Source organism: Zeus faber (genome assembly GCF_960531495.2).
Source record: "Zeus faber genome assembly, chromosome: 4".
Lineage (NCBI taxonomy): Eukaryota > Metazoa > Chordata > Actinopteri > Zeiformes > Zeidae > Zeus > Zeus faber.
In genome coordinates, this window is record NC_137191.1 from 11805183 (window position 1) to 11832970 (window position 27788).

Sequence of the window (27788 nt, forward strand, 5' to 3'; positions counted from 1 at the left end):
CGCAGCTGCGCCGCTCCTCACTCTCCTCCCCCGCCTCCCCGACAACTTACTTTCCCCTGATTTTTTTTTTTTCCCCGTCCCGCTTCGCCCCGTTTCCACGGTGCACTTCATCCCATCCAGAGACCAGCGGGTGAGTACAGTCCTGTTAGCTACAGCCACTGAAATGTGAAGGAGAACTCCGCTTTGTTCCCTGCCTGACAGCAGACATCGCCGAAAATGAAGAAAGCCGTCCGTCTGGCCCAACGCGGTTGATGCCGCCTGGCTTTCCTCCGGGGGAACGTCGGGGAAGCCGAGGGGAGAGCTTTGTGAGCAGGAGGGAGGAATGGCAGAATGACAGAATGCTAGCAAGCCTCCTGTGCCAACAAGGCGCTTGTTGGTGAACGACCCTCAGGTCTCTAGACTGAGGAGAAGACTTTAAACTGTAAACAAGGTGTTTATTCTGTTAAGATCAGGCACGGTGGAATACTACGTTGTGATAAACAGACCGACAGACAGACAGACAGACAGACAGACAGACAGACAGACAGACAGGTAGATAGATAGATATACAGACAGGTAGATAGGTAGACATATAGACAGATAGATAGATGGATGGACAGGTAGACATATAGATGGACAGATAGACAAACAGGTAGACAGATAGATAGACAGGTAGATAGACAGACAGACAGACAGATAGATAGACAGGTAGACAGATAGGTAGACAGATAGATGTTATATAGACAGATAGACAGGTAGATAGATAGATAGACAGACAGACAGACAGAGACAGATGTAACAGAAGCCCATGTCAAAACATTAGGCAGTAATAATAATCAAGTAATAAGAATACAAATACAGTATAAAGAAATTGGCAATAGAAATAAACCTAAAAATGGACAAAAAAAATTTGGCAATATACAAAAACATCATTTTTTTTAGCTTAAAATTTAAAAATGGCTTTATACCATCAACTCAAAAATGAACCGGAAAAAAAAAGAAAAACAATATTGTAATAAAATATGCTATAATATATTTGTGTAAAACAAATCGGTACATATGTGTGTGCCAGGGTGTAAAACAAAATGGTTATAATAGTATAATGCTGTGTGTACAGTATTGTAATCAGGTGGAAGTTTCAACATCCCCCTGTGTGGCTTGGGTCACCCAGGTCAAGCCATTGCAGCAGTGGTAGAGTCAGAGTCTGTTTCCGCCGGCCCAGCTGGTCCTCAGTGACACGTCTTCAGATGCAAATGCGTTTAAACAAGATAATGTTGTTTTGACACACCTTGCAGTCAGTACCTGATCACCGGATTTTGTTGGCTGGAAGAAGCGCTCAGGAATTGTCCAAGTGAAAGTGCAAATACACTGACACAAAAGGAGTCTCGTAAAAGTGAAATTACCACATTGTCATTTCTACTGGAGTAAATATGTATATATGTTTGCCGCAAAATGTATGAAAATTATTGACAGTTAAATACTTGGCTATAATACGTTACAGCCTTGTGCTATTGTACCCTTTCTTATTACATATTCTGATTACAATTGACAAAGAACAGTATTGGTGGTGTCAAAATTTACCATGATATTAATGATATATTCGGTCCATATGTCACAACCATCCATTACTATATAATAATACCAAACTAACAACATTAAGCTAGAAGTGGAAAAAAACCCAAAATGTCAATGTGGGTGGTAAAAAAAAAAAAAGCAGACTGTGGCAAGAAAAAACAAAAACAACTTCATTTCCATTTGCAACACACATGTTAAATATTGTGGCAGTGAATTGCAGGTTTTTCCTTTTATATTTTAGTCTTGCATCTGACCTTTATTTTGACACATTTTACATATTCTTTATCCTATATATTTATGTATTTTATTTTTTGTTAGCTTATTTCACAGGGAGGCAGCAGGGTGATTTTTTTTTTCTTCTACTTTTGTATTCTTGTATGAACCGAGTGTCCTAGGCTGACCTCGTTGCTTACCCCAGTGGCCCCACTCTCCAAATTCTGCTGGGATTTGGAATCTAAATTGGTGTTTGTGGGATATCAGATTGCTGTGCTCTGTAGAGTGAAAACATGATCCAACTACGTTATATTTGTTGTTTAGTTGCTCAATTGTTAGTAGTAGTTAATAGTATTTGGTGGAATGTGTGGTTGTAATTTATTTCTAAACTCAGCTCCTGTCTATGTGCATATCTTGTCCCCCTCTCAGGCTTTGAGACTTTGCAATCATGACCACCTCATGGAGTGACAGATTGCAGAACTATGCAGACCTGCCTGCCAACATGGACGGACTGGCGATGAAGAAGTACAGAAGAGAGCCGTACCATAGGTAAGGATTAAGACACAAATTTGGGCCTTTCGTGAAAGAACTGGTACAAAGGTCATTTTGGTGATTTCCTGTAGCCACAGCTATTTAGACCACTTTGTATTATATCTTTAAAGAGGACCTATTATGCTCCTTTTTACGCAAGTTTAGGTTCCCAAAACATCTTCTGAAGTTTTTGCTGAAAATACCACTGAGATTATGCATTCTAGCCACTCTAATGTACCTTTATACCATAGTGTTCCAAAACAGGCAGTTTTCTGTGTTCATAGCTTTAATTGTTAATGAGCAGCCAAGCCCGTAGTTCTGAGTCAATGGAGTTTGAGTACAAGTTCTGGGTTCTGTGAGCCAATGGGGTTTGAGCTTTACCCCGGGCTCTGTTTTATTTACTCGGTAAACTTTCACTGATTTCACCTTATCAGTTCACTAAAATCTGTTTCTGAACAAATTTGAGCAGAAATAAGCAACCCAGTTGCTGAATCTTCACTCATATTAGCTCTACAAGGCCTCATTCAAAAGTTTGTTCTGACTTTCACCACAGTGTCCAGAGCAGTGCGGAGATTACAGCGGGGCTTGGGGCTTTTTTGTTTCATTTAATTACAGAAACGCCAGAAAATAAAATAAATACATCTATGGTTTTGTTTGGAAAAACCCAGAGCAGATCTTGCACCACAGCCTACAGTACAGTCAACTTAATGTGGACACACACACACACACGTAGAAAGAAACACACACCAGAATACATTTTTAAGTACTTTAAATACAATGCAATTGACTGCAATTTTGTCACGGACAGTTGGTAGTAATTCCTCTTTCTTTTTAAAAGATTTGTGCTGATCTGTGCAGCCAACAACAGAGGACTTCCCATGCTTAATTCTCAGCCTTTGGGACCAGGACCTAGTGGTTCTGGTCGCGCTCCAGCCGTGGGTGGAGTTAGATGGGGGGAGGTTCAAATTCGAATGTGTATCAATGCTAGGTAGTCCTGGGACACAAAGCTGTACGGCTCGTTTTAGGACATCTTTTCTGAAACAGACAGCTCACAAAAAACTGACTAGATTGTCTTATTTCACAGTTTGTGTGTTAGTAGGCCCATCAGAGGCCCATCAAATTTGTGTGCACACGCACTGAAAAAGTGAGTTTTGCATAATAGGTCCCCTTTCATGAATTATCAAAGTATTACCTTTTCACTTTACCAAGCCATTGGAGATATTGGCTGTATACAATGTCACTTGGGCAAGTAAATTTCTGTTGATGTAACCAGTTTTTCTTCTTGGATTACATTTTCCACAATGCACTTGTTACGTGTTGCACTGTCATGCCTTTATCTACTGATAGGAAAAGCCCAATGGTGGTGCTGGCTAATGGTTGATGAAGAGATATCCACGTGAGTGTGATAAATGGACTGTTGTTGTGCAATCTTTCAAGTTTGTGTATGCAGGGAATTTCTATAATACCCCACCATTACATAACGTGCCCCCAGGTTAACAACAGCTGCGAGCCGGTCACTCAGCCTTTGTCCTTGTCCACTGCATGGACACGTCCTTTACACAGTGTGGTACCAGCTTCTCCCTTGTGTATACCATCACACAAAGCATCATTGAACTGTCATTGATAAAGTATTTGTTTTATACTTTAATTTCAAATGAATGCAAAGGCCTATTTGTAAGGCCTGTGCTATTTCTCCAAAACATCTACGTGTTCAGGTTATTGTGACACGTCTCTTGCCCTTTGCGGGGTACATAGATGGACCAGGAGCAGTGTTGGGCAGCGCCTTACAGTAATAATGTACCCAAATAGTCATGATCGGATGGTCAGAATCAGCAATATCGGAAGTTGCCTAAAAGACAGTAAAAGGAGCTAATCGCTCTTATTGTGAAAATAAAACAATGTTATTTTTGCCAGAGGCAAAATCTGGTAGTAAAAGGCAAATTAAGTTGTACTGACGCTACCTGTGTCTTCTACATGTACTAAAATGCGATCGGCAAACAAAAATCTGCTTGGGTTCGGCTCGGCCATCAACACTCACCTTATGTTATAGTGGAGCGGTAGCAGACGGACAAATGTTGTAATAATCCATGATCCATCCAATGTGCAATTTCCCGAAGCGCCACGTTCCTCCATCCATGTTTGCTTACGCTCTCTGCCGCGTGCAAATAACGTAAAGCACTGTGATGATGTAAAATATTGCCATAGACCACAGCGATTACCCTGACATTCACACAGAAGTCCTCAAAGTGAAATTTGAGGAGAAAGGACGCAATTACCAATTTTGCGGGATGTAACAAGTAATCAGTAATAAATGACACTTTTTGAGCACACTGACCAGAAGGCAGGTCGAATGAAAACCAGCCTTTTCTGGGCATTTATTTCACAGAAGTATCTTTTCAAACAAAGTCAAGCTCTGGAATGGAAGCCAGCCTCGCTGTCAGGAGAGGGAGCGGTGAAACCACAGCAGCTTTTCAAGATTCTCATGATTACCTCAATCTCCTGCAGCTGCGTCCCCATCCTGTTGCCAGAACTGGCTCTCCCCACCTGCAGATGGTGCCAAAACCACTCCCTACTACCACAATTATCTTCAAAATTCTTACTTTATTGTAAATTTTATTTTGACTTCTCAAGCCACCGGCACCACTAAAAGACAGTTGAGACCATTTTGTCCCATAGTAAGAGCTCAATGGGCTTTCACTGTAAGAGGCCACATAAGCTGTTTCAAAAAGACAACAGGCGAGTGGAAAAAATCTGCCAGATTGTTTCACAGATGTGCACAGTTGAACTAAGCTGTATAGGAACTATATTGTAGGCTTGGGCTGACCCATGTCAGCTATTTGAGGCAGTACAGTTGTCAGTAGGGCCAAAGTCAAGGTTGACTATCACAACCACCACCCTACCAAACCCCTCCACCCTCTTAGTCAATACCAGAGGGACAAGGGAAGGCATGATATTACTTGAGTAACATTTATGGCTCCTTTTTAATAAAATATCTGCACACCCGGAAAATGGCCTTTGCACTGTAAAACTTGCTAGTTGTGATTCTGTAATGATTTTTAACGAGGATTAATTATTTATGTTATGGTCTTCCATGTAAATATGTATTTGGATGGTGTGTGTACTCGAGTGATGAGATCCTTACAAAGACGAATCATTTTATTGGGAATGATAGATACCATACGTTAGCTTAGGACTAGGGCTGGTGTGATTCTACCTGACTTGTGATTGTTCTGGATGTCTTTGAGAGCTCGCAAACAACACTCTACAAAACAACAACTCTGACTGACAAAAGACAACAACAGAGAATGACGCAGAATGGCCACAATCATTTTTTGCAACAATTCAGAAAATGTTTTGAATAGCAAGTAAGCAAAGAGAGCTGTGGGGCTTCACTTTGGTTCACGGCTGCTATGTGCTACTGGAGCAAGCTAAGATCAACAGCAAGTCAAATTTGGGTTAATCGCACTCATAATGCATCGCCAAACCTTCACTGGGCAAAGATCCAAATGGGAACTCGTTCACTATGGACCCGCGGCAAGGTATTTGCAAATTATTTTTGGGATTTCTGAATCAGAAAAGTGCAGTAGAAAAAATGTTGTATTTGTTGTTTTTTCGTGTTTTAGGGTCGGTGATTGAAACAGATGTGTTGTTTTGGCTGTTAAGCATATCTACCAGCTCTAACCCAGCTACAATGAAAATGAGTGAAGCTAACATAGAGAGGCCTAACAAAGCATTCGGTCCAAAAGACGGAAGCAGAGTGCTATTGGTTCCCAGGAAGTGTTCGGTAGGATATAAACATTGCCAGCCCCTGCATGCTGGTCCCCAAGCACCCAGGCTGATATATGAGACAAGACAGTGGGGTCGCTTCTATAACACTGGTTCTCTGAGCATTCTTGGGCGTTAGAAAGTACCAGACAGCAGCACCGGATTCTGAAGTATTGTAGTCTAATCGGTCTTTTTAGTTCTCCAATGTATCAGAATTAATCATATCAAAAATAACTATAGAATACTGGCATGTATAACATTTTATTTATTTGGTATAAATATGTCAATAAGAAAATCGAAATATTATCTTATGAGTGGCTGATAGCATGTATTTATCTTAAAACCTAGAAAAGCTCCGCTTACTTTACTTACTAAGACCCAGACTATATTGTTTTAAGTTGTTTTATTCAAGTTCAAGTTCAAGAGATTATTTGTCACATACATATACATACTGTCATACATATATGTAGTGAAATGTCATTACACCTGGTGATTACGCAGAATATGCTCTTTAAGCTCTAAAAATTGTAGATGTGTGTGATCGACACAAGGTGCTCGCACAGGCGGCCGCAGGGGGCGGCGCCACAATCGCGATTCTGGGTTCTATAATAATATAATAGAATTAATTGTAGAACAGTAGAAGTCCTGGCTATTATTTCCTCCCTGACTAATTTCCCTGACATTTAAACGGAAGTTTAAACTTAGAGGGTCGACTAATCTAAAAGTCAGAAAAAGATATTGCGTATATTATGAAAACATTGCGTATATTATTTAAAAATATTATGTATATTATAGAAAATATTGCATATATTATGAAAAAAATTGCGTATATTATAATAGCCATTTAAAACCATTAATCACATTCTTCAATACTCAAATAGTATTTTTAATGTCAGGCAGCAGCATTCGTTCACCATCTTTGGGGTATATTGCACTCGCGCACTGGTAAATGCGTCTGACAAGCGGGCCCTAATGAGGGAACGCAGACACCGGGAAAATGATCTTCTGTACACCACATTGTCCACCACATTGTCCACCACAGCGCAAATTTTGTCAATATGTAAATTAAATTTGTACATTTATAAAATAATAATAGGGCCTTATAAGTTAACCGCCTAGTATTTCTGGTGCCGACTAGCGAGGAACTAGTCGACTAATTGCACACATCCCCACACCATGCCACTTGTAACTAGTGACACCGGAAACTATGAAATTATGCGTTGTCTTTAAACAGGAAGTGGTTTGTGGTAAAAAAGTGGCGGCTGCCTATGAGCACAATGTGTTTATCTTCACATAACATTTTCAGATCACCTTCCATTGCTAAGCACAAGAAAGTCACCTGTGTGTATCACCTGCTTGTTTTATCTGAGTTCTCATAGTCAGTCACTAAAATGTCCTCCCTAACAATTGAACTAGTGTGAAACTAGTGTGAATTGCTGCATTCACTTTGTACAGATAGATGTTGCATTCCATACAGTGTATGCACGATCCGCCAGTGCAGCCTTTATCTCAATGCATTTGATTGTTCAGGTTGACCGTCTGATGTGAAGCGGAAACTTTCCTGTTATCCCTGGGCGTGTTATTACACCCTATGCAAAACGTCATGGGAATGGCGTCACGATTGTCCTTGTATGAGCACTGCGGGATAAATGGCAGTGCTGGTTCTTGATTATCACTAAAAAGTGTCCAAACAAATACGTCAGACCAAACAACAAATCTCACAAATTATAAATATACAAATTTAAATGTCAAAACTTGATGCAGTTTTTTAGTATGTCGACTTTAGGCTGGATTTCTACTAAAAAAGGATTTTACAGCGATTGATGCCACCTCGTTGTCGCAAATTACTGCAGATGATGGGACTTATAACACCTGATGCCGACATGAAGTTTTCAATTGAGGATACAATTTTAAGTCATTTGAAATTAGGAGAGGCCACAGTAAAGCCAAAATCAGTGTCCTTGTATGAGGCAGAGGTGCGCAGGAGGTTAAAGTCTATAGAAACTAGCTTTAGTTTCTATAGTCCTTCTATAAATTGAACTGATACAGAAATTTCTTATCCTTAACTGTGATTGACTGTAAATATTTTGTTCTTTCTCCAGGGTGTTTGTCAACAGGAGCTTGGCCATGGAGAAGATTAAGTGCTTCGGCTTTGATATGGATTACACTCTAGCAGGTAAGTGGTTCATGTATCAACCACCCCAGAATGGCAGTGTGCTTAGCCCAGATGGATTTTCCCACATTTCGTGGTGTTGATAATACAGGACAGCCAATAAAGAATCGTATGTCACTTGATAAATCCAGGGTGATGTCTTGAATGCCAAATGAAAAGTGGATCCGTCCATCAGGTGAAGAAGAAAACACATTCTGTGAATGGCAGGACATATTTAGGTTTAAGGAGGGCTGTATTTAGTTACTAATAAGTCATCTTTTCAAATTGGAAAACACAGTCTTGGGTGTTAAAAAGCATTTGACTTCACATGTATGCTTTTGGTTGTAAAAACGACGGTATTGGCTTTCTACATTACTCTGTATATGGCTGCAGCTTGTTATCATTAGGGTTGGGCAATCGTTGCTATTTTCATATCGTCCAATCGTGGCTACTCGAGGTCCCCGATACGTGATCCAATCGCCAGGGGACGGCGCGAGTAGGAGGGGAGGGTGGATGGATTCTCAGCCCTTGTTATTGATTTTATCCTGTCAGCTCCCATTCAGGGAGAGGAAGAACCATGTCAGTTTTAGTGTGATCCTCCACGCAGAGCCGCAGAGAGCAGGGAGGTGACAAGAGTGCTCGATCCTGCGGAGGAGCGTGGAAATGTGCACACACATAATCTCAGAAGTATTCATAAGCATTTTCTTCCACTGACCGCGCCGCAGATGCTGCTCTAAAGCAGTACTATGTAACTTTTGGTATTTGGGATTTGGAGCCTGTGGCATTTTCACCTACCACGCGCTACCCAAGTGGCATTTTCAGGGAACTCCGACACAGAGACATAGACGAAGGGGTAGAAAATACACACCAGTTTATTGTAGAGAGAAGGGCGAGTTGGTATTAGCCCAGGAGCAGATAGAGATGTGTCATGACAAGGGCTCCTCTCTCCTCAATGTGTGTGGGGATGGGGGTTTTACCTGTTGCTCGTTAGACCAACCAACAGGTGTGCAGCTACTCTAATCCTGGGTCCCCAATTACCTAGATCCAGGTCCAGGTGTGGCTGCTCAAACCACACCATCCCCACACCACAGAGCCCCTACAGTTTCTGAGTGCAATTGCACTTTTACACCGCTGTCGTAAAACCCGGTCTGGTGTCTGAAAATAGTTTATTTTACTGGACTAATTTGAACCTTATCGGTCATGTTTCAATAACAGTCTATGTTCCTGACCTCGCCGCTTCAGTGAGCACTCAGAGCACTCTGCGGCTCCCCTGGAGCCCTGCTACCGGTGTAGGTACCAGGTGTGCTCGGCCTGGCAGATCGGCTCGCAAGTGCGAGTCAGAGGGTCAAACAAACCCTGAGGCGCAATGAAAGTGAGGGCTGATGTGCACAGGTGATGAAAGCATCACTGGCCCGCCATCCGCACCGTCGGGGAGGTGAAACGGATATGTTTTGTATTTTTGCCGGACATTTTTACCGGCAAGTTTATAATTTTTAGTTATTTTTTTATGGATTTTACTGGGCAAAAAAACGATAATTACCAGAGCCAAACATCAAGCAAGTGACGTAGTGCCATAAAGCGTAACATACTTTTCCCACGGTTTTGAACCCGAACACCAAAGTTACATAGTGCAAAATACAGGCATTCGTGGGGGTGGGAATGAAAGAGGTACCATTCTCCATATTACAAGTCAGCATATCTTCGAAATGATTTTGAAGCTGTTATTTTAAGGTAAAGAATTTACATAGTGTTGCTTCAATTTACTGGGAGATAAACACATTGTTTGTAAGCATAGCTTTTTTGGAGCCAAATTTTGTTGCATATTTATTTTATTTTTCCCCGACTGACACATAAAGGACAAATCATGATTGTGATCTTTACAACCTACTGTAGCTCAAAGGTCATCATCACTCATGAAAACGGCTTCTCTTCTCTGAGAAGTGGGTCATGTCTGATCTGTCCGGCCTTTTTGTCGCATTCACGACTGATAAATCCCTAGAGACAGCGATTCCCCATAGTCCCCCTCTGGCCCTCCGCCTACAGTCCTGGCACAGGAGATGTCAAGGACGCTCAGCTGTTGACATATCTCTCTTTATGGCTGCTCATAACCAAGTGTTAATATTTACAAAAAGGCGTGGCTAGCGTGGCTGTGTCTCTTTGCACTGTGTGTGGGTTTTAACCTCAGTGGCAACCACTTATTGTCGTCGGGAGCTAAAATGTCACCGAAAAGGACTCAATCCTTTCTTCCATTGTTGGTTTCAGTTCTTGAAATGAAATGTAAAATTTCATATTGTTATTATTGTTGTTGTTATATTTACTATTTCTGTTATATTTAAAGCCTTTTATGTTATGTATGTATGGGCTAGGGTGATTCTGAGAATTGATAAAATAAAAACTGAAAAGCAAGTGCATAGAATATTCTCCTTATTATGGAATTACTTGGCGATGCCGGTGTGTGTATGCAACTGGAGAGTCCAAGGAAACACAGATTAATTTAATTTAAAAAATGTAATGCTTTATGTGTACATTATGTTTTGTGTGTACATAATCATTACATTCGTCTTCCAAAAATGTGTTATTCCCCTAGTAACAGCATAATCAGCGTTTATGAAAACTTGTAATTTTATCTGTAAATTAATTATAGCGATGTACGTCATTGCAAGCAGGTTATCATGTTTTTATCAGTGTTCTTTTATCTTTTATCTTTTATATTATATAACTGTATATTATTATTATTTTCCTTTATTACGTGATGTACTACGATTATGATGAGGGCTTCTGTAAGCTCAATGGTTGGTGCACGTTCTTAATATTTCTCTGGTACTCAGGTGCTGCTCACAGCTCACACACATCAATGATACTGTACGAAAGTTCATACTGCAATGAGGAAACATTGACATATCGTTTTGAAAGGGAGCCCACACTAACCCACATATCACATTGCTCAAACGTTCATTTACTTTTAGATAGCATTGAGAGATAACACACAGTTTTGTCCTAGTTTTCTGTAAAACTTTTGCCAGTATTTAGGGACCCAGGAGGGGCTGTACTGTTTTTTTAGTTCACTTTCAATGTGCTTGATGGTTTCCAATCTGATGGAAGACCTACATTGGCAGCTACCAATAAATTAGGACCTGTAAGATGAGGGATTCTATTAGAGATAGCTGTGTGATATATTTTAGAAAAAGACCCTCAAACGCTTGGTGTGCTCGTATACAGTATGTGGGACATTGAACTAGATTTACTATCCTGTCAACAGGGAGAGGGGGTTGTTTCCCTTGTGGTGCAGGGGTTGCGTCGCATTGGTTGCTAAGGTGACTTGAGCCATAAATTATCCACTCAGTCACATCAAGCCATAACCCGAGCTGTTAGGCCTGTAGGAGTACAATGATTTGACAACAGACTTGTCACAGATATGGTATAAGTGATCCTTGAAGCTTGAGTTGTTGCCTGTTTAGTTACGAAGAGAGATGGTGTGTGTGTGTGTTTGAGTGTGCATATTAATTGGGTCCAATAGTGACAGAATAATTATATCGTCGCAAAGCAAGTTCTCCAATATAATACAAAGCCAAGGCACTTGCCAAGCGACGCTGAAACTTAACATTGTCTAGATGACTCACATAACACCCATGCCTTGTCATGGCATTTGTCACTTTGAACAATTATAGACCTCAATCTACCGCCCTGCACTCTCTTGCTCTATAAATGTATAGAATCACCTGTGAAAGGCCTAACTTAAATTACTGTCACGTATCTAAAATGTTTTTTAGATATGTGACTGAATGAATATTTTGATTCTTTGTTTCAAGTAGTTTAGTAGTTAAATTTGCTGAACAGCCTAACAGTGTCGTCTGGAAGTCAATTTAATGAGTTTTGCGGTTTTTGGTTAGAGTGAGGGATGCACTGATTGTGAAATCCTGCCCGGATACCGATGTTAGATTTGTTTATTTAGTTTTCTTTTGTTACAAATTCGCCCTTTTGTGCCAGGGAGACAAAGAAATCTTCATTATAAAAAAATAACTGAACTGTCGTAAAGTCTTTCAGCCTTTCATTACACTATCTTTCAATGAGCACAAATTCAATGATACAAATGTGTGAAACAACCTTTAATATTACCTTCTTTCACACAACAAAGATTATTTTTGTAAAACATAACAAAAGCCTTTTATCCTGCCATACATTTATCTACTCAATATGAAGAATGCTTCACTACGGACATAGCCAAACAAAAGTTATTTTTGGAAAACTTAAATTAAATGTAAGTGTAAAAGCGATTAGAAAAGCAATAAAGTCAAAATAATCAATCAATAATCAAAGTTAAAATAATACAATTTTTGCCCTCCTACATGATGGAATTACAGCCGGATGTTTCGTAGCTACATTAGAGACACGGAGAAAGGGAGGAGCCAGCTCTACTGTGCATGTCTGCTTCGGCTTCCAGAGTTTACGGTAGCCGGTAGATGCTGTTATCTCTGGAATATCACAGTTAAATGGCTTAAATAAAAACAGTGGCTTGATATAAAAGGACAAGATGGTAACACGTGGCGCGGTCGGTCCGGTGATGAAGTTGCTACTCCAGGTTATTACTTCTATAAATTTTTATATATAACAACAGACACACAATAGTTTAGTTAAATATATTTTATTGCAGTCTTTTTACATCACCGTAGCAGCATATCATTACGCTTTTTTCGTTTTGCCGTCGTACCTCACCCTCGCTCCCCCCGTGCCGTTCAGAAAGTGCCGTTATCCCGTTCCCGTGTCACCATTGCGCACAGTGCTTGTGTCATTCCACAAGGAAACGGAGTGAAATGAAATTATCTACATCTAAAATAAAAACACACTGTTTTGGCGTGCCGATCGCACCTGGGTTGGCACTGTCAATTATAATTGTCTGATTATAATTTTGTGCGTCTGTGCACCAGTATAGGGGCCAGGGGGTGGACCATCAAAGTCAACATGTGGTTAGAGTTTCCCAACAAGCCATACAAAGGAGAAAGCGATGATAGCCGAAATGACTGAGGGAAAATTGCTCTTGAAAGAGGCTGCTTTGTAGCAGCTCAGAGTTTAGCAGGGCATAAGGAGAAAAGAAGGAGGAGGGAGGAATATGTGAATGAAGGAATCTGGTTGGTTCATGCTTCTCCTCTGGGCATGTTGCCCAAGCCTCCTGCCAGCTTGCAGGGGGACTACAAGGGTTTAACCAGTAAGAGAGACGTGATCATTGTGCAGAAATAGGCCCAGGCTTTAATGGTTGCGCCATCCTGGACATACAAACATCTATCTTTAGCCATTTAGGCCAACCTTGTACAGCACTACGCTATAAACAACCTAAACACTTTTGTTGGCTCAACGTTGTCTGGGATATATCCTAGCAAAAGACCCGCAGTACACACACACACTGTATACATACACACATACTGTATCTTGGACTGGACCATACTGTACACACCCTGCACACGACAATTTAACACACAAGGTGCACACAAGGTGATCTTATTTATGGCTCCAAGAGTACAACACTTCAGCACAGCAGAGACTCCTCTGTGTGTCCTCCAGCGCTGTTCCCGCTCCAACTGCCCTCTCTCAGAGCAGCATCAATGTTTTTTTCCCCCCAAAGGTCTGCCTCCACCCCACCATGTATGTAGAACATGTGCAACAACTACATTCCACATTCTATGTTTGTATTAATAACATCTGACATATTCACAGAGTGTCTGTCTTACTGAGTTTTGAATCAGTTGGCTGTGGTCGGCTGGCCCTTTGTTGCTGAAATATCTTTCGTCTCAGCAGGGCTCATTAGAGCTGCAGTTGAAAGTTGAGCAATGTCTATGTTTCTCACACTGGATCCGGTTTCTCTGTGGATTACCTCAACGGACATTCCGATCCTTGTTGATAGCTCGGAGGATTGGGATGAGGGCGTTAGCGTGGATATGGGTTGAAGTGCGCTGTCAAGTTTAGATTTAAAGGGGAGGGATTTATCCATACCTTTTCAGATGAGGGTGCATTGTATACAGGCCAGTTTAAGCATAACTGCTATGGATGAATCTTAACCCCAACTGTTGGCCATGATGCTTTGTATAAGACTCATCATTTCGGAGGGACAAAGTCGAAAGCGTAGGCACTAATAAAACTGTCATTGAAGCACAAAGTGCTAATGTGTTATGTCAAATGTGTCATAATTAAATGCTGTTTATTACCATACTGTACATGTACGCATTGTAATACTGCTCTGCTTTCTGTGTGTGTGTGTGTGTGTGTGTGTGTGTGTGTGTGTGTGTGTGTGTGTGTGTGTGTGTGTGTGTGTGTGTGTGTGTGTGTGTGTGTGTGTGTGTGTGTGTGTGTGTGTGTGTGTGTGTGTTTTTTTGTATACAGTGTACAAGTCACCAGAGTACGAGTCTCTGGGCTTTGAGCTGACGGTGGAACGTCTGGTCTCCATCGGATACCCCGAGGAACTGCTCAGCTTCGTCTATGACCCGTCCTTCCCCACCAGGTCAGATCGACTGGAAAACAAACGAGGCCACAGAAACTTCTTGATGATGATGATGATGACGATGATGGTGATGATGATCATGATGATGATAACATAGTATTTATTTATTTATTTTCTGTACCACTGACGGGGGCGCTTGCAAGAAAAAAAAGTTTGGGTACCCCTGGACTGGATCATTTGTATCGGCAGAGAATAGATTTTGTTGGTTGCTGATTAAATCAGTGTGCAGCTGTTAACTTACGTAACATCACTGATAAACCAAAACCCAAAACAACACGTGGATGTACACTTCCTTCGTACACGAAGACAAAAAGTCCAACGTTAACTTGCAAACAAAAATGAGTGAAGAGATGGAGATGGCCACACTTGAGAGGTCTTCATCCACCTCTTGGATGTGATCATAGCTTTCCCCTCTTAAAATTATGCATCGATGCCTTGTCAACAGTTAAACCCCTTCATCTCTGCGGCCTTCAAAATCCAAGTGAAGACGTTCGATTCGGGAGCAAACTTCATATTGTGTACGTCCAAAGACTGAGGAAGAAATTCAGAAGGAATTTTTATCACGCTGAAATATCTTCTGCAATGGATGGGAATGCTCTTCTGTCCAAATGAAAAATCCTGATATTATAGGTGCAGTGTGTAGAATTTAGTGGCATCTAGCGGTGAGGTCGCAGATCTCAACCAACTGAATACCCCTCCCCATGGCGGTGCAACATGGCAGTGCCACATGGCGGCGGAAGAATAGACAGTGGGGGAAAAACTTGCGAAAAAGCCCAAAAGCCCTCTCTGGAGCCAGTGTTTGGTTTGTCCGTTCTGGGCTACTATAGAAACATGGCAGTGCAACATGGCGGCCTCCGTTGAAGCGTTCCCTCTCCCTATTTAAATAGAAACGGCTCATTCTAAGGAAACCAAAACACAACGATTCTTATTTTCATGGGAATCAACGCTAATTGAAACATACTTATGAACATACAATTCTATTGCTGCCAAGTCCGTTCCGTAAATTCTGCACACTGCACCTTTAAGTCAAGAATAGAAGAAGTGAAAGTTTGTTGACATTTTATTTTTGTTCATAATAAATCAACAAAATCATTTTCTGAGAAGCATTGTCATATTCCTCTTTCCTGTGTTCAGGGGCCTTGTGTTTGATACCATGTACGGGAACCTTCTGAAGGTCGATGCCTACGGCAACATCCTAGTCTGTGTCCATGGCTTCAACTTCCTTCGAGGGTGAGTGTCAGCAGTAACTTCCTAATGCACATTCAATATTTATATTTATTATGTTTACATGTTTGTATTCATATATCTATTACATTATATATATATATGTGTGTGTGTAATTGTATCCCATTGTTTGGGTAATTGATCTTCTTTTTCCCATGAACAAAATTGGAACAGAATTTGTTCTTAACTTGTGTGGTAAAACAAAGGTTGATCATGATGATGATGATGATGATGTTAAAGTCTATCACTGTTTTTTTTCTTTTCATAATTTATAATTAAGTATGCCTAACCTTTCACCATTTTATTTCACGGAACTTCATTGTTTGCACAGCAAAGCTGTTACCCAGCCACAGCTTGAAGTTATATTCATCCTTTGTTTTTCTTGTTCTTGGCCCCAAGATTATCTTATATAATTTTCTCTCTCCCCAGCCCTGAGATCCGCGAGCTCTACCCAAACAAGTTCATCCAGCGAGACGATACGGAGCGCTTCTATATCCTCAACACCCTCTTTAACCTGCCAGGTAATGCCAGTGCATTTAAAAACACATCTCGACGCGGAAGATTCAGTTTCTCCAGCCTCCTCTTTGATTCGTAAAAAAAAAAAAAAAAAAAAAAAAATGCTCGGAAAGTGGGTGGGGTTCTGCTGTTCAGGTGTAGGAATGAGTGATGTGAGTGTAAAACATGCCCCTTGTCAATTGAACTGACGTTAACTCTTGAACGTGACTCAACAGCGCCTCACAAATTGCTTTTCCTCTCTTTTAAATAGCTGATTGAGTGTGTCTCTGAGCAGTAGGGGTTGGACTTAGGAGATCCAACCAGGATTTTTGCATTATGATTTTCAATTCTTCGTCCATTCATTTCATTTTAGATATCATTTTATACGTTTTTTGTTGTTTGATTTGATGATATTGCTAAAAATTAATGATGACATGGTTTATTTTAACAAAATCTTGATTATCTTTTGGATTAAGTGGCGCCAAATGGCAGTCTTGATAAGTAAAAAAAACCCAGAAAACAAAAGAAACACACTAGGTTCTATTTGGGTTAGCTGGGTGATTATAGTCAGGTACAGCTGTCTATTTTCAGCAGACCCAAATGAGTTGATTGATTTATTATTTTTCTTGTTTTTTACCACAGAGACCTACCTCTTTGCCTGCTTGGTGGATTTCTTCTCCAACTGTGACAGATATGCTAGGTAAGGAACCCCGCAGCCACACTGCCCGCACTGCCTAACAAAGTTTTGGACTCCGGCATGGTGACCTGTCGTCAGTTTAAAAACCGAACAGGACCAAGAGCCAGCCCTGCGGCATGGGAGGGTCCGACGGTCTCAGCAATAATCTTAGCTAATATAACATGAAAGGAAATGGAGTGTATTCCTGATGAACATCAGTTCGATCATAGAACCATTTTAATTCACCTTGCCCTTTGATGACGTTTAATTCATATCCTCCAACTAATTATATTAAATACGCATGAGTTTGCTATGATAGGACGACACATGATTATTTACAGACTAATCACAGAACATGAAGTGATTATTATACTCTTTCTGATGTAATCTCTTTAGTATTACTCTGAGGAGATATAATATCCTGTTACATTTTGTTGCTTTGTAATCTGGAATGGCTGCATGTCCCTTTTGTCCTCTGAACCTGGTTGTTGGTCTTTTAGGGGGAGAATGCTTTCCTGTTTGGCTGGGGACCCCTCCAACAAGGGAAGGCTATCCCATTTAAAAGCAAACAAAAAAACAAAATGTCATGTTTGAAAAAAACAATGGCTACCCTTTTTGTAAAGATGTGGCCTGTCCGACGGCTGTGTGTGTCTGTGTGTCTGTGTCTTCCCTCCTCTCCTCCAGCTGTGAGACGGGCTTCAAGGATGGCGACCTCTTCATGTCCTTCAAGAGCATGTTCCAGGATGTCCGGGACGCCGTGGACTGGGTCCACTTCAAGGTAGATGCCGTTGAATATAACCAATTTACTTACTCAGAGCGTGCTGACTCCTTCTGAATAATGGCCTGATTTATACTTGTGTACTAGGCTTGGGCCCATTGACGATTCAATTTAATTTCAATTCAAATTCCTATATCGTTCGTAGCCTAGTTCACTGAATTAGCCTTAAAGAGACACAGTGCGACCATGTCAGAAATGGCAGAAATAATAACATCAAATAATTTCATCACATCACTTTCATATTAAATATTGCAAACGTTCATGCCGTTGACCCCACCTTTTGGAGGGCAGAATTTCGTTCTCCCCACAGCCACAGGGCATAGATGATTGTGTGCAATGGCGGTGGCGGATTCCGCTGTTGAAACGTGCACGTGCAAACACGGCCAAAAAGTTTTGCTGCTGAGTGCAATTTGCCTTTGCTCTGCATCTGATCGCAATGATCCATTTGGCAAAGTAAATAATCTGTGCATCGGGGGGGGCGGGGTCAATGGCTCCGCGGAGTCTGACAGGAGACATTCTTTTTTTGTTTCGTCCAATTAGGAAAAGGAGTAAAATAAATACATCTAAAATAATAATGACACATTGCTTTTACTTGGAGAAACGGGAAGCGGGCACGGGCAGTCAATGCTTAATGAAGAGTCTCCATTACACATTTGCTATACCACTGCTCTAGACTTGCCTGTTTAATGAATTATCAGTCCTAAATAAATATAAAACTGAAAATAATTGTCAGACAGTAGTTATTTAAAGCTTCTGTGTACTTTAAAGTGTTAAATGAAAATGTAAAATTGTAAGGAAATCCTTGGGGGTGCTGCGCTGGCGGTGCTGCGCTGGGGGTGCTGCGCTGGGGGTGCTGCGCTGGCGCTGCGTCAAATCCTGACTGGGCTATAGGACCAGCAAGCTCCCCCTTAGTGCCGATTGGGAATCCTTTTGTGAATTTGCCCCTTTGTCACAATTGCAGTCTCAAAGGGCTTTGCATTCAAAGGACAGTTTGGTGGCACTGCCTAAAGGTAACCCTCAAGATGGGCAAGGAAAATCTTCCAAATAAGGGACACGTAAGCGAGTTTCCCCTTCCAAACTGGCAGGATGCGCATTTGGGCAGAATGAGCATATATTTAAAGAATGGAAGTCGTAATAAGTGAAACAGCATAACAATTAGCCTATAGCATAAAATAGCATACTGCTGACACAAAATACGCACGGTGAGAGTCATCAAAGTTCATAGAGGTACACAAGGCATCTGCAGCTCAACGTAGCTGAATCAGGCTACTATCAGAAGCTTGTTACTATTGTGTGATTTTCCTGTTTTTTTTGTGTCTTTGTGTTTTTAAACAGGGCACACTGAAGGAGAAGACTGTAGAGAACCTTGAGAAGTATGTAGTGAGAGATGTAAGTACCTCATGGATTACCACACTGATGCGCTTGTGTCTCTGCTTAGCTTTTGTCTTTATTATTTAGCAGCTCAGGACTTACTGTATCAAGAAGTTACGCTCGACCATTTAAACTGTCTTTCTCCATCATACAGGGAAAACTGCCACTCCTCCTCAGCCGAATGAATGAAGTAGCCAAAGTGTTCTTAGCTACCAACAGCGACTACAAATATACTGATGTGGGTATTTATGCCCTGACTCGTTATCTATAGACTACATTTGGATATACAGTTGTACTCAACAGTGTAGTTCTTCAAATCCTGAGGTATTTCAGCCGAGATAAGTTGAACCTTTCCGCTAACCTTTGACATCTTTACGCAGAAAATCATGACCTACCTGTTTGACTTTCACCACGGCCCAAAGGTATTTCAGCCGTTCACTTGGCTTGTTTGTCATTTTCAGTTTGTCGAATTGGCAAAAGTCAAATGTCTCCTGTGTCTTTCTTCCTGTGGCAGCACGGCACCCCCCATCGACCGTGGCAGTCGTACTTTGACCTGATTCTGGTCGATGCCAGGAAGCCGCTGTTCTTTGGTGAGGGCACGGTGCTCAGACAAGTCGATACGGTGAGTAGAAACGGAAGACATTTACAGGAAAGTAATCATTTATGTCAAAGGTTATTTGCTGCCTCTGGAAAAACCCCCATGCAATTATAAGCTTTGCTTCAATATTTCAGACGACTGGACGTCTGAAGATTGGAACCTACACAGGACCTCTGCAGCACGGGATCGTCTACTCTGGAGGTGAGGCTGGTGCCCATCATTTATCTTTATAGGATAATTAACAATAATAATAATAATAATAATAATAATAATAATAATAAATGTATTTATAAGCACATTTTCGTACAGAGATACACATAAAAAATAAAGACAAAACCCAAGCACAAACAGATCAAAGTACAATAGAACCCGTCTCCAGGTTCATCGGACATCGTGTGTGACCTACTCGGGGCCAAGGGGAAGGACATTGTCTACATCGGGGACCACATCTTTGGAGACATCCTCAAGTCCAAGAAGCGTCAGGGCTGGAGGACCTTCCTGGTGATCCCTGAGCTGGCCCAGGAGCTGCACGTCTGGACGGACAAGAGCTGTGAGGCTGGATGCCTGTGTGTGTGCATGTGTGTGTGTGGCCGACACAGCGAGGCAGGCAGAGATGTTGCAAACACACCAGTTTATTGTAGAGAGTGGGCAAGATGTAACAAGCGGAGAGCAGATGGCACATTGTCATGACAAAGGCTCTACCTGTGTGTGTGTGTGTGGGAATGGGTGGTTACCTGTTGCTTGTTGATTGCGCTAACGTGCAACAGACATACAGCCACCCTGATCACGGGCCTACATTACCTACACCCAAGACAGGTGTGGCTGCTTAAACTACACCACCCCCACACATATAGCTCTCCCTCGTGCCACCAAAACAGCTCTGACCCGTGGAGGAACGGACTCCACAAGACCTTTGAAGGTGTCCTGTGGTATCTGGCACCATGGTGTCAGCAGCAGATCCCTTAAGTCCTGTAAGTTGCAAAGTGGGGCCCGTATGAATAGGGCTCGTTGTTCCAGCACATCCCACAGATGCTCCATCGGATTGGGACTGGGGAATTTGGAGGACAGGTCAACACCTTGAACTCTTTGTCATGTTCCTCAAACTATTGCTGAACTATTTTTGCAGTGTGGCAGGGAGCATTATCCTGCTGAAAGAGGCCACTGTCATCAGGGAATACCATTGCCATGAAAGGGTGTACTTGGTCTGCAACAATGTTTATGTAGGTGGTCCGGGTCAAAGTAACATCCACATGAATGCCAGGACCCAAGGTTTCCCAGCAAAACATTGCCCAGAGCATCACACTGCCTCCACTGCTTTCTTCCCATCGTGCATCCTGGTGTCATCTCTTCCCCAGGTAAACAACGCACACACACCCGGCCATACACATGATGTAAAAGAAAACATGTTTCATCAGACCAGGCCACCTTCTTCCATTGCTCCATGGTGTAGTTGTGACACTCACATGCCCATTGTAGGCGTTTTCGGTGGTTGACAAGGGTCAGAGGTCATTTTTACCTGTCTGCGGCTACGCAGCCCCATTTGCAGCAAGCTATGATGCACTGTGTTCTGACACCTTTCTATCATAGCCAACACTTTTCAGCAAATTGGACGCAACGGGCTGGACTTCGCTCCCCACGCTCATCAATGAGCCTTGGGCGCCCATGATCCTGTCGCTGGTTCACCGGTTGTCCTTCCTTGGACCACTATTGGTCAGTACTAACCACTGCATAACGGGAACACTCCACAAGACCTGCCGTTTAGGAGATGCTCTGACCCAGTCGTCTAGCCATCACAATTTGGCCCTTGTCAGAGTGGCTCAGATCCTTACGCTTGTCCATTTTTCCTGTTTCCAACACATCAACTTCAAGAACTGACTGTTCACTTGCTGCCTAATATATCCCACCCCTTGACAGATGCCATTGGAACGAGATGAGCAATGTTATTCACTTCACCTGTCAGTGGTGTTAGTGTTGTGGCTGATCAGTGTGTGTGTGTGTGTGTGTGTGTGTGTGTGTGTGTGTGTGTGTGTGTGTGTGTGTACAGTATATATACATATATATAATATATGTATATATATCGTAGTATGTGTATATATATGTGTGTATATATTCGGTAATGGAGGTTGTGAACCACACACTCTCGCTCAGAGATTCACCCTGTTCTTCCTTCTCTCTTTCAGCTTTGTTTGAGGAGCTGCAGGGCCTGGACATTTTTCTAGCCGAGCTTTACAAGTGAGTACGTTCAGTATGTTCACGCTAGATCCCACCACGGACCACGGACCTCCACCCCCCCCTCCCTCTGCTGTGTCAGCAGTGTGTGTGTGTGTATGTGCATCTGTGTGTGTGTGTGTATGTGTGTGTGTGTGTGTGTGTGTGTGTGTGTGTGTGTGTGTGTGTGTGTGTGTGTGTGTGTGTGTGTGTGTGTGTGTGTGTGTGTGTGTGTGTATTTTGTGGTAAAGTCTAAAGGACTTTATCCCGTAGGACGCCTGATAACCGGGTTCAAAGGGACCTATTTATACTTTGGCCCGGTCACTGTCTCTCCCACTGATTCCTTTTAATAACACTGATGACCCGCCCCCTCCCCCAGGCATCTGGACAGCAGCAGCAACGAGAGGCCAGACATCAGCGCGATCCAGAGGAGAGTGAAGGTGTGGTCTAGTGTCATGGCCTCTCCCTTAATGTACAGGGTGTCTGCAGGGTCCTTAAAAGTCATTAAATAGCCATGAATTGTAATGCCTTTATTTCAACATCAACATATTGTCAGATCTCTATGTATCCATATATTTATTTTTGTTAAAGTTAGTTATTCTGCATTCTAAATGAGTCTTTTTTCTGATTTCTGATGTTATAAGCCCTAAGCTAATACTTGCCTTCATACTTACCTGCTCCACTCTAGATGAACCTGAATGGTTGGATTTATTGCTATTTGACCTAAAGTCAGTTTACATACTGTATACAACCATCTCGTTCATAACCTGCCCTCTTACCTGAAAGGCTTTACTGAAGAAGAGAGCCATAATTTGTCCAAAAATCGGTCCTAAACTTTGTCAAAATGTGTCTCAAAAAGGTCTTAAGGTTTTAAATATGACTGATATGTGAACATACCCTGACTATAGCATGACATGCTGTTAATCATCAAAGCACATCAAGACTTGATGGCGCTGACAAACAAAAAAAAAAACCCTAACCCTAACCTCCACCGAGACGATCCGGTGTTTATTATCCTCACTCTGGTCAACCTCCCCCCGTCTGCTTCGCTCTCAGAAAGTGACCCACGACATGGACATGTGCTACGGCATGATGGGAAGCCTGTTCCGCAGCGGCTCCCGCCAGACGCTGTTCGCCTCCCAGGTGATGAGATACGCCGACCTGTACGCCGCCTCCTTCATCAACCTGCTGTACTACCCCTTCAGCTACCTCTTCAGGGCCGCGCACGTCCTGGTCAGTACCCGCCGTCTCCGCAGAGTTTTTTATCGCCCGCTGATTTGGAAAATAGACTCACGTCCCTGCGTATGAAGGAACCGTTTCCGTATAACAATTTAACACGGAGGAACGGATGCAGTTGTTAGTTCATATTGAATCAAACAGCAAAACCTTTACCTTCTGCTGGGACCAGTGTTGGGCTCGTTACTCAAAAAATGTAATTTATCACTCATTACTTGTTACTCTTTTCACAAGTTGTAATATTATTACTTAACTTATTACGCCCTGCCAACAGTAATTGGTTACACTACTTGTTATATTACTTTTCCGTTACCTCCCACATAATTGGTAATTGCGTACTTTCTCCTAAAAATCCAGACTTTGCATGTGCCCCTGCGTGTGTGTAGTATATAGTGGTGCCTGCAGTAAATATTGAGCTCGTGCGGTTAGGTCGAGTCTCTGGATATCCTTCTCAGAGACCAGGTCCTCTGGTCAAACTGAGCTTTAACAGTGTGAACGTCACGTGACGATTCAGGTTTTTTCGGGGGGTAACCGTAATATTATTACTGTAATACATTTTCATTAGTTATTCGAAAGTGATATTTTTACTTACCGCCCGATGCTGCCTGGGACAGAATCTGCTTTTCTGAATTCACCGGAGCATTGCAGCAGGGTGCAGAAGAAAAACAAAGAGTTTAAGAGAAAACTGTCAACAATCATCTGTCTGGGATCAGATCTTAGCTTTAGTGTAAATAAACGACTCAGCCGCTCCACCCCTGTCCCCCCCCCCCTCCCAGATGCCCCATGAGTCCACAGTGGAACACTCCCACGTGGACATCGACACCGAGTCGCCGCTCGCCACCCGGAACCGCAGCCAGTGCAGCGACTGCAAGGACCTGGAGAGCAAGCGCAGCCAGCTGACGCGCTCCATCAGCGAGATCAAGCCCCCCAACCTGTTCCCCCACACGCCACAGGAGATCACCCACTGCCACGACGAGGACGACGACGAGGAGGAGGAGGAGGAGGAGGAGGAGTGAGCCGAAACGCAGGGACGTCACCGGGTTCCCGTCTCCGAGATGCAAAGTTTGAAAATAGGAGACGACGCGGGTTTGGGGGGTAATGTGGTTCAAATGAAAATAATTACTGTTCCCCTGAAGATAAAGACGGACCAAGGACCAACTGCTCTACTGTTTGCATGATGAACTGCATCCGCCCTCCTGTCCCGCCCAAACCATCATCCTTATGCAAAATGGTTTTATTCGATTTTTTTTATTATTTTTTTTTTTGGGGGGAGAGGGTAAAAATGATGTTTCCTGCTACATTCTTATGGTTTTGGTTTCTTCTCCCCGACATGCAGAATGAAATGTTGCACGTCGTCGTTCAGGACTTCTCTTCAGCTCTGCACAATCAGCAACTCGGGTTCAACATTTCATTTCTCAGTTTTTTTTTTTTTTTTTTTTTTTGTTTTTTGTTTTTTTCTCACAGATTCTTTCGGTTTATACTGTAGTTTGGATGTCGAAATCCAACACCATATGTTACCGCTTTCGTGGTGACAAACGCTTCTCAAGAGTTTTTTCCGCCCCGGCGCCGAATGCACACGGGAACAAGCGGTTGATTTGTCTCGCCCCGTGGGAAACGCAGCCCCGTTCTCCCATTTTATTTTGCTTCCTCATCAGAGCGGAGGCTTGACTTCGCTCCTGCCGGCCTCAGCAGCTCCACGCGCGTTGTGTGTGTCGGCTCTCCGCCAAAGTTAAACCCTCCAGCATCCGGAAGAACTGCCGAGTGCGTTGAGGATCCCTTTCTGAGAAAAGCACAGCGAGTTCCGCCAAGCACAAGTCGGAGCGTGGACGACCGGACTGTTGTTGCTAGGCAACGCTGTGCCGATCGTCTCCACGGCAACCTGGAAGTACAGTGCTGTTACTGTAAATAGCATCGCGCGCCTTTCATGACGTCAACCTTTGCCAAATTAGATACCAACGCTTCCTCCGCCGTGCGCAGCTCACATGCATCCATCGCGCTTTGTATCCTGAAATTTTAAACCATATACTGTAGGGTTTTTTTTGTTTGTTTTGGGGTCTTTTTGTTTGTTTTGGGTTTGTTTTTTTTTACATTTTGGGATATTTTATTCATGTCAGCTCAGGCGACATCTGGGATTCCAAGATGTGCGCAGTTGGACCAGTCAGAGGTTTCCATTTTATTACCATCATTTCTTTAATTTATTTCACAACGGGATGGTTAAAGGAAAACCCCCGTGGCCTCGTTTTGCAAAGTAGACGATTGTGATTGTGATTATTTTGACATAAGCGCGATGTGTTCTTGCATTTTACGGTGAATGTTTTTCAGGACATCTCCGTAAAATACACCAATACAGCTGCGACATGAGCCAGATGTTCTTCCAGTCGAAGCCTCAGTTGAGGCCGAAATCGTCTGGTATGTTTTTATGTGTTGAGGACCCAGACTGACTTTGGCCTGAGGGGCTGGTGAAGCTGGAGTGAGGAATGGAAGGGTGGAGGGATGGAAGGATGGAGGGATGGAAGGATGGAGGGATGGAAGAAGGATGTGTGACGTGTCGGAGCTTTGACGGTGACAGATCGCCACTGTTTTGGTTCTACGTGGTTTGAGCGGCTCTGCACACGGAGAATTTAGAGGCTTAATGAGGCTTGAATGGATCGCAGCTCGTCCAGACACGTGTGTGTGTGTGTGTGTGTGTGTGTGTGTGTGTGTGTGTGTGTGTGTGTGTGTGTGTGTGTGTGTGTGTGTGTGTGTGTGTGTGTGTGTGCGTGCCTGCCTGCGTGCGTGTTAAAATATCAATATTGTAGGACAAGAGAACTGCCAGAAACTATAGTTGAAACCTTATGGTTATTTTTTTTGTTTTCTTTGTGTTTCCTTTTCAGATTATCCAGCGTTTGCATAATTTTACCATGATTTTGATCATTCTCATAGATAATCATTCGAAGTTTTTTTTTATTACTCACTTTCCTGTTTTGTTGTGATTCTGTCATGCAGATGTTCAAATGATTTTTTCGACGTTAGGCCTAAAAAGGGAAGAAAAAAAAACAAAAAAAAAACAACGTCCACTGTGGAAAACATTATTTTGGTTTGACTTTCCAAGAAGATTGAGAGAATGCTCATTTAATCAGTGGTATCTAGTAGATATTATAACGGTTCAGAATAGTTATTTTTGCTTATATCAATTATTTCTACACACGTTGTATATACAGTATATATACATACATACATATGATTATGTGACTAGCTGTCCTAATGAATAAATGTTTAGTGTGTGTGTGTGTTTTTTTTAAATCATATTTTATAAAAAAAAATTTAAAGTGTAAAAAGGTTTGAGATTCCTCCACGTGAATGTCCAACTCCTCTTTATTTTTGCAACCGAGCGCGTTGTGTATGCACGTCCGAGTTCCAGAGCCCGACTAATGCAAGAAGCCAAGTGGGTCCGTTGGAGACCACCTTCACCAGAACGCGTCCCCTTCACCGCAAAACGGTGCGGGGGCGGGGGGGGACGCACGGAGCAAATACTGTAAAGTTGAGAGAAAGGTGAAGAGCATGTAACACACACCAGCCATGGTGTTGGTTTCACTTTTTCTACGACGAAAGAAAAAAAAAAATCCTCTCCGTGTTCTTTTTTTTTCCAGCATACCGTTTACTTGTTTCTTTTGGGGTAACACAGGACCGAGCGAAACAGAAAGATAGAAAGATGAATAGACCCAGGGACAGATAGGTGTGTTTCCCATGACGCTGATGCCCAAATCCATCCATATTGACAGGAGTGCCAAAACGCTTATGATTTGAGTTGTTGTAATTACGGTGACATCTTGTGTTGTGCACATCATATGATTTTCTTTTTCTTTTTAACAGACTTGTTCAACAGTATGTTTATTCTGAGATTATAATAAAATGGAATAATAAAGTTAATTTTACATAAAGGTGTATTGTATGTGGTAGATTTTTTTTACTACATATATTGTGGTATATTCTATTAATACGTCAATAAGGCCTGATGATTCACATGGAAAGTATACAGTATGTGGCTGAATTAAATTAAGCTTGCAATCCATTGTTTCTCAAGATTACCTTTAGATTTTCATAATTGGTTGAAGCTGGACCTCTTACACGTTGGAAAGCCTGACAGAATCAGTGTCATCTTTCTAATCGCTGCGCCAGACCTATTTCCACAGGCCCCGGGCCATGATTTGGATTCCCTGCTCCTATTCTTGTCTCGGCACCTTTTTTTAAATTCTGTTTATATTTAGTATATAAAATCCATTCGCAGTAGCGCATGAAGAACTGAACATGAAGGCAGCTCAACCTGTAGCTGTATCAGAACCAAACGATCCAACAACCCGTGCCTTTTTTTGGAGGGGGTGCTAGAAAGGAAAGAAAAATCTATATCCTGCCAAGTGTCCTTTTGTTAATCGTTCACTTTTTATTGTACCACTGGGGGAAGGAAATGTGGATTTTAGGCTGAAAGAATGACACGGTGGCATCATGGACACACCTGCA

At 42.3% G+C, this 27788-nt stretch overlaps 1 protein-coding gene across 2 annotated transcripts; it reads left to right on the forward strand.

The window, feature by feature from the left end:
* Positions 1 to 27211, forward strand: nt5c2b (5'-nucleotidase, cytosolic IIb). Of its 2 annotated transcripts, XM_079999131.1 has the most exons (18): positions 1 to 130; positions 2197 to 2316; positions 8166 to 8239; positions 14588 to 14705; positions 15840 to 15935; positions 16359 to 16450; positions 17067 to 17124; positions 17785 to 17878; positions 19214 to 19267; positions 19404 to 19487; positions 19630 to 19671; positions 19764 to 19871; positions 19982 to 20048; positions 20227 to 20397; positions 22028 to 22079; positions 22435 to 22495; positions 23112 to 23288; positions 24068 to 27211. In XM_079999131.1, the coding sequence occupies exons 2-18, from the start codon at positions 2216 to 2218 to the stop codon at positions 24305 to 24307; spliced, it is 1689 nt and encodes a 562-aa protein (XP_079855257.1). In that variant the 5' UTR covers positions 1 to 130; positions 2197 to 2215; the 3' UTR covers positions 24308 to 27211. The 2 variants fall into 2 exon arrangements, with proteins under 2 accessions (XP_079855257.1, XP_079855258.1); XM_079999132.1 differs by lacking the exons at positions 1 to 130; positions 2197 to 2316; positions 8166 to 8239; ... (1 more) ...; positions 15840 to 15935; positions 16359 to 16450 and having other exon boundaries at positions 17083 to 17124; positions 17601 to 17878.
* The last annotated feature ends 577 nt before the right edge of the window (positions 27212 to 27788 follow it).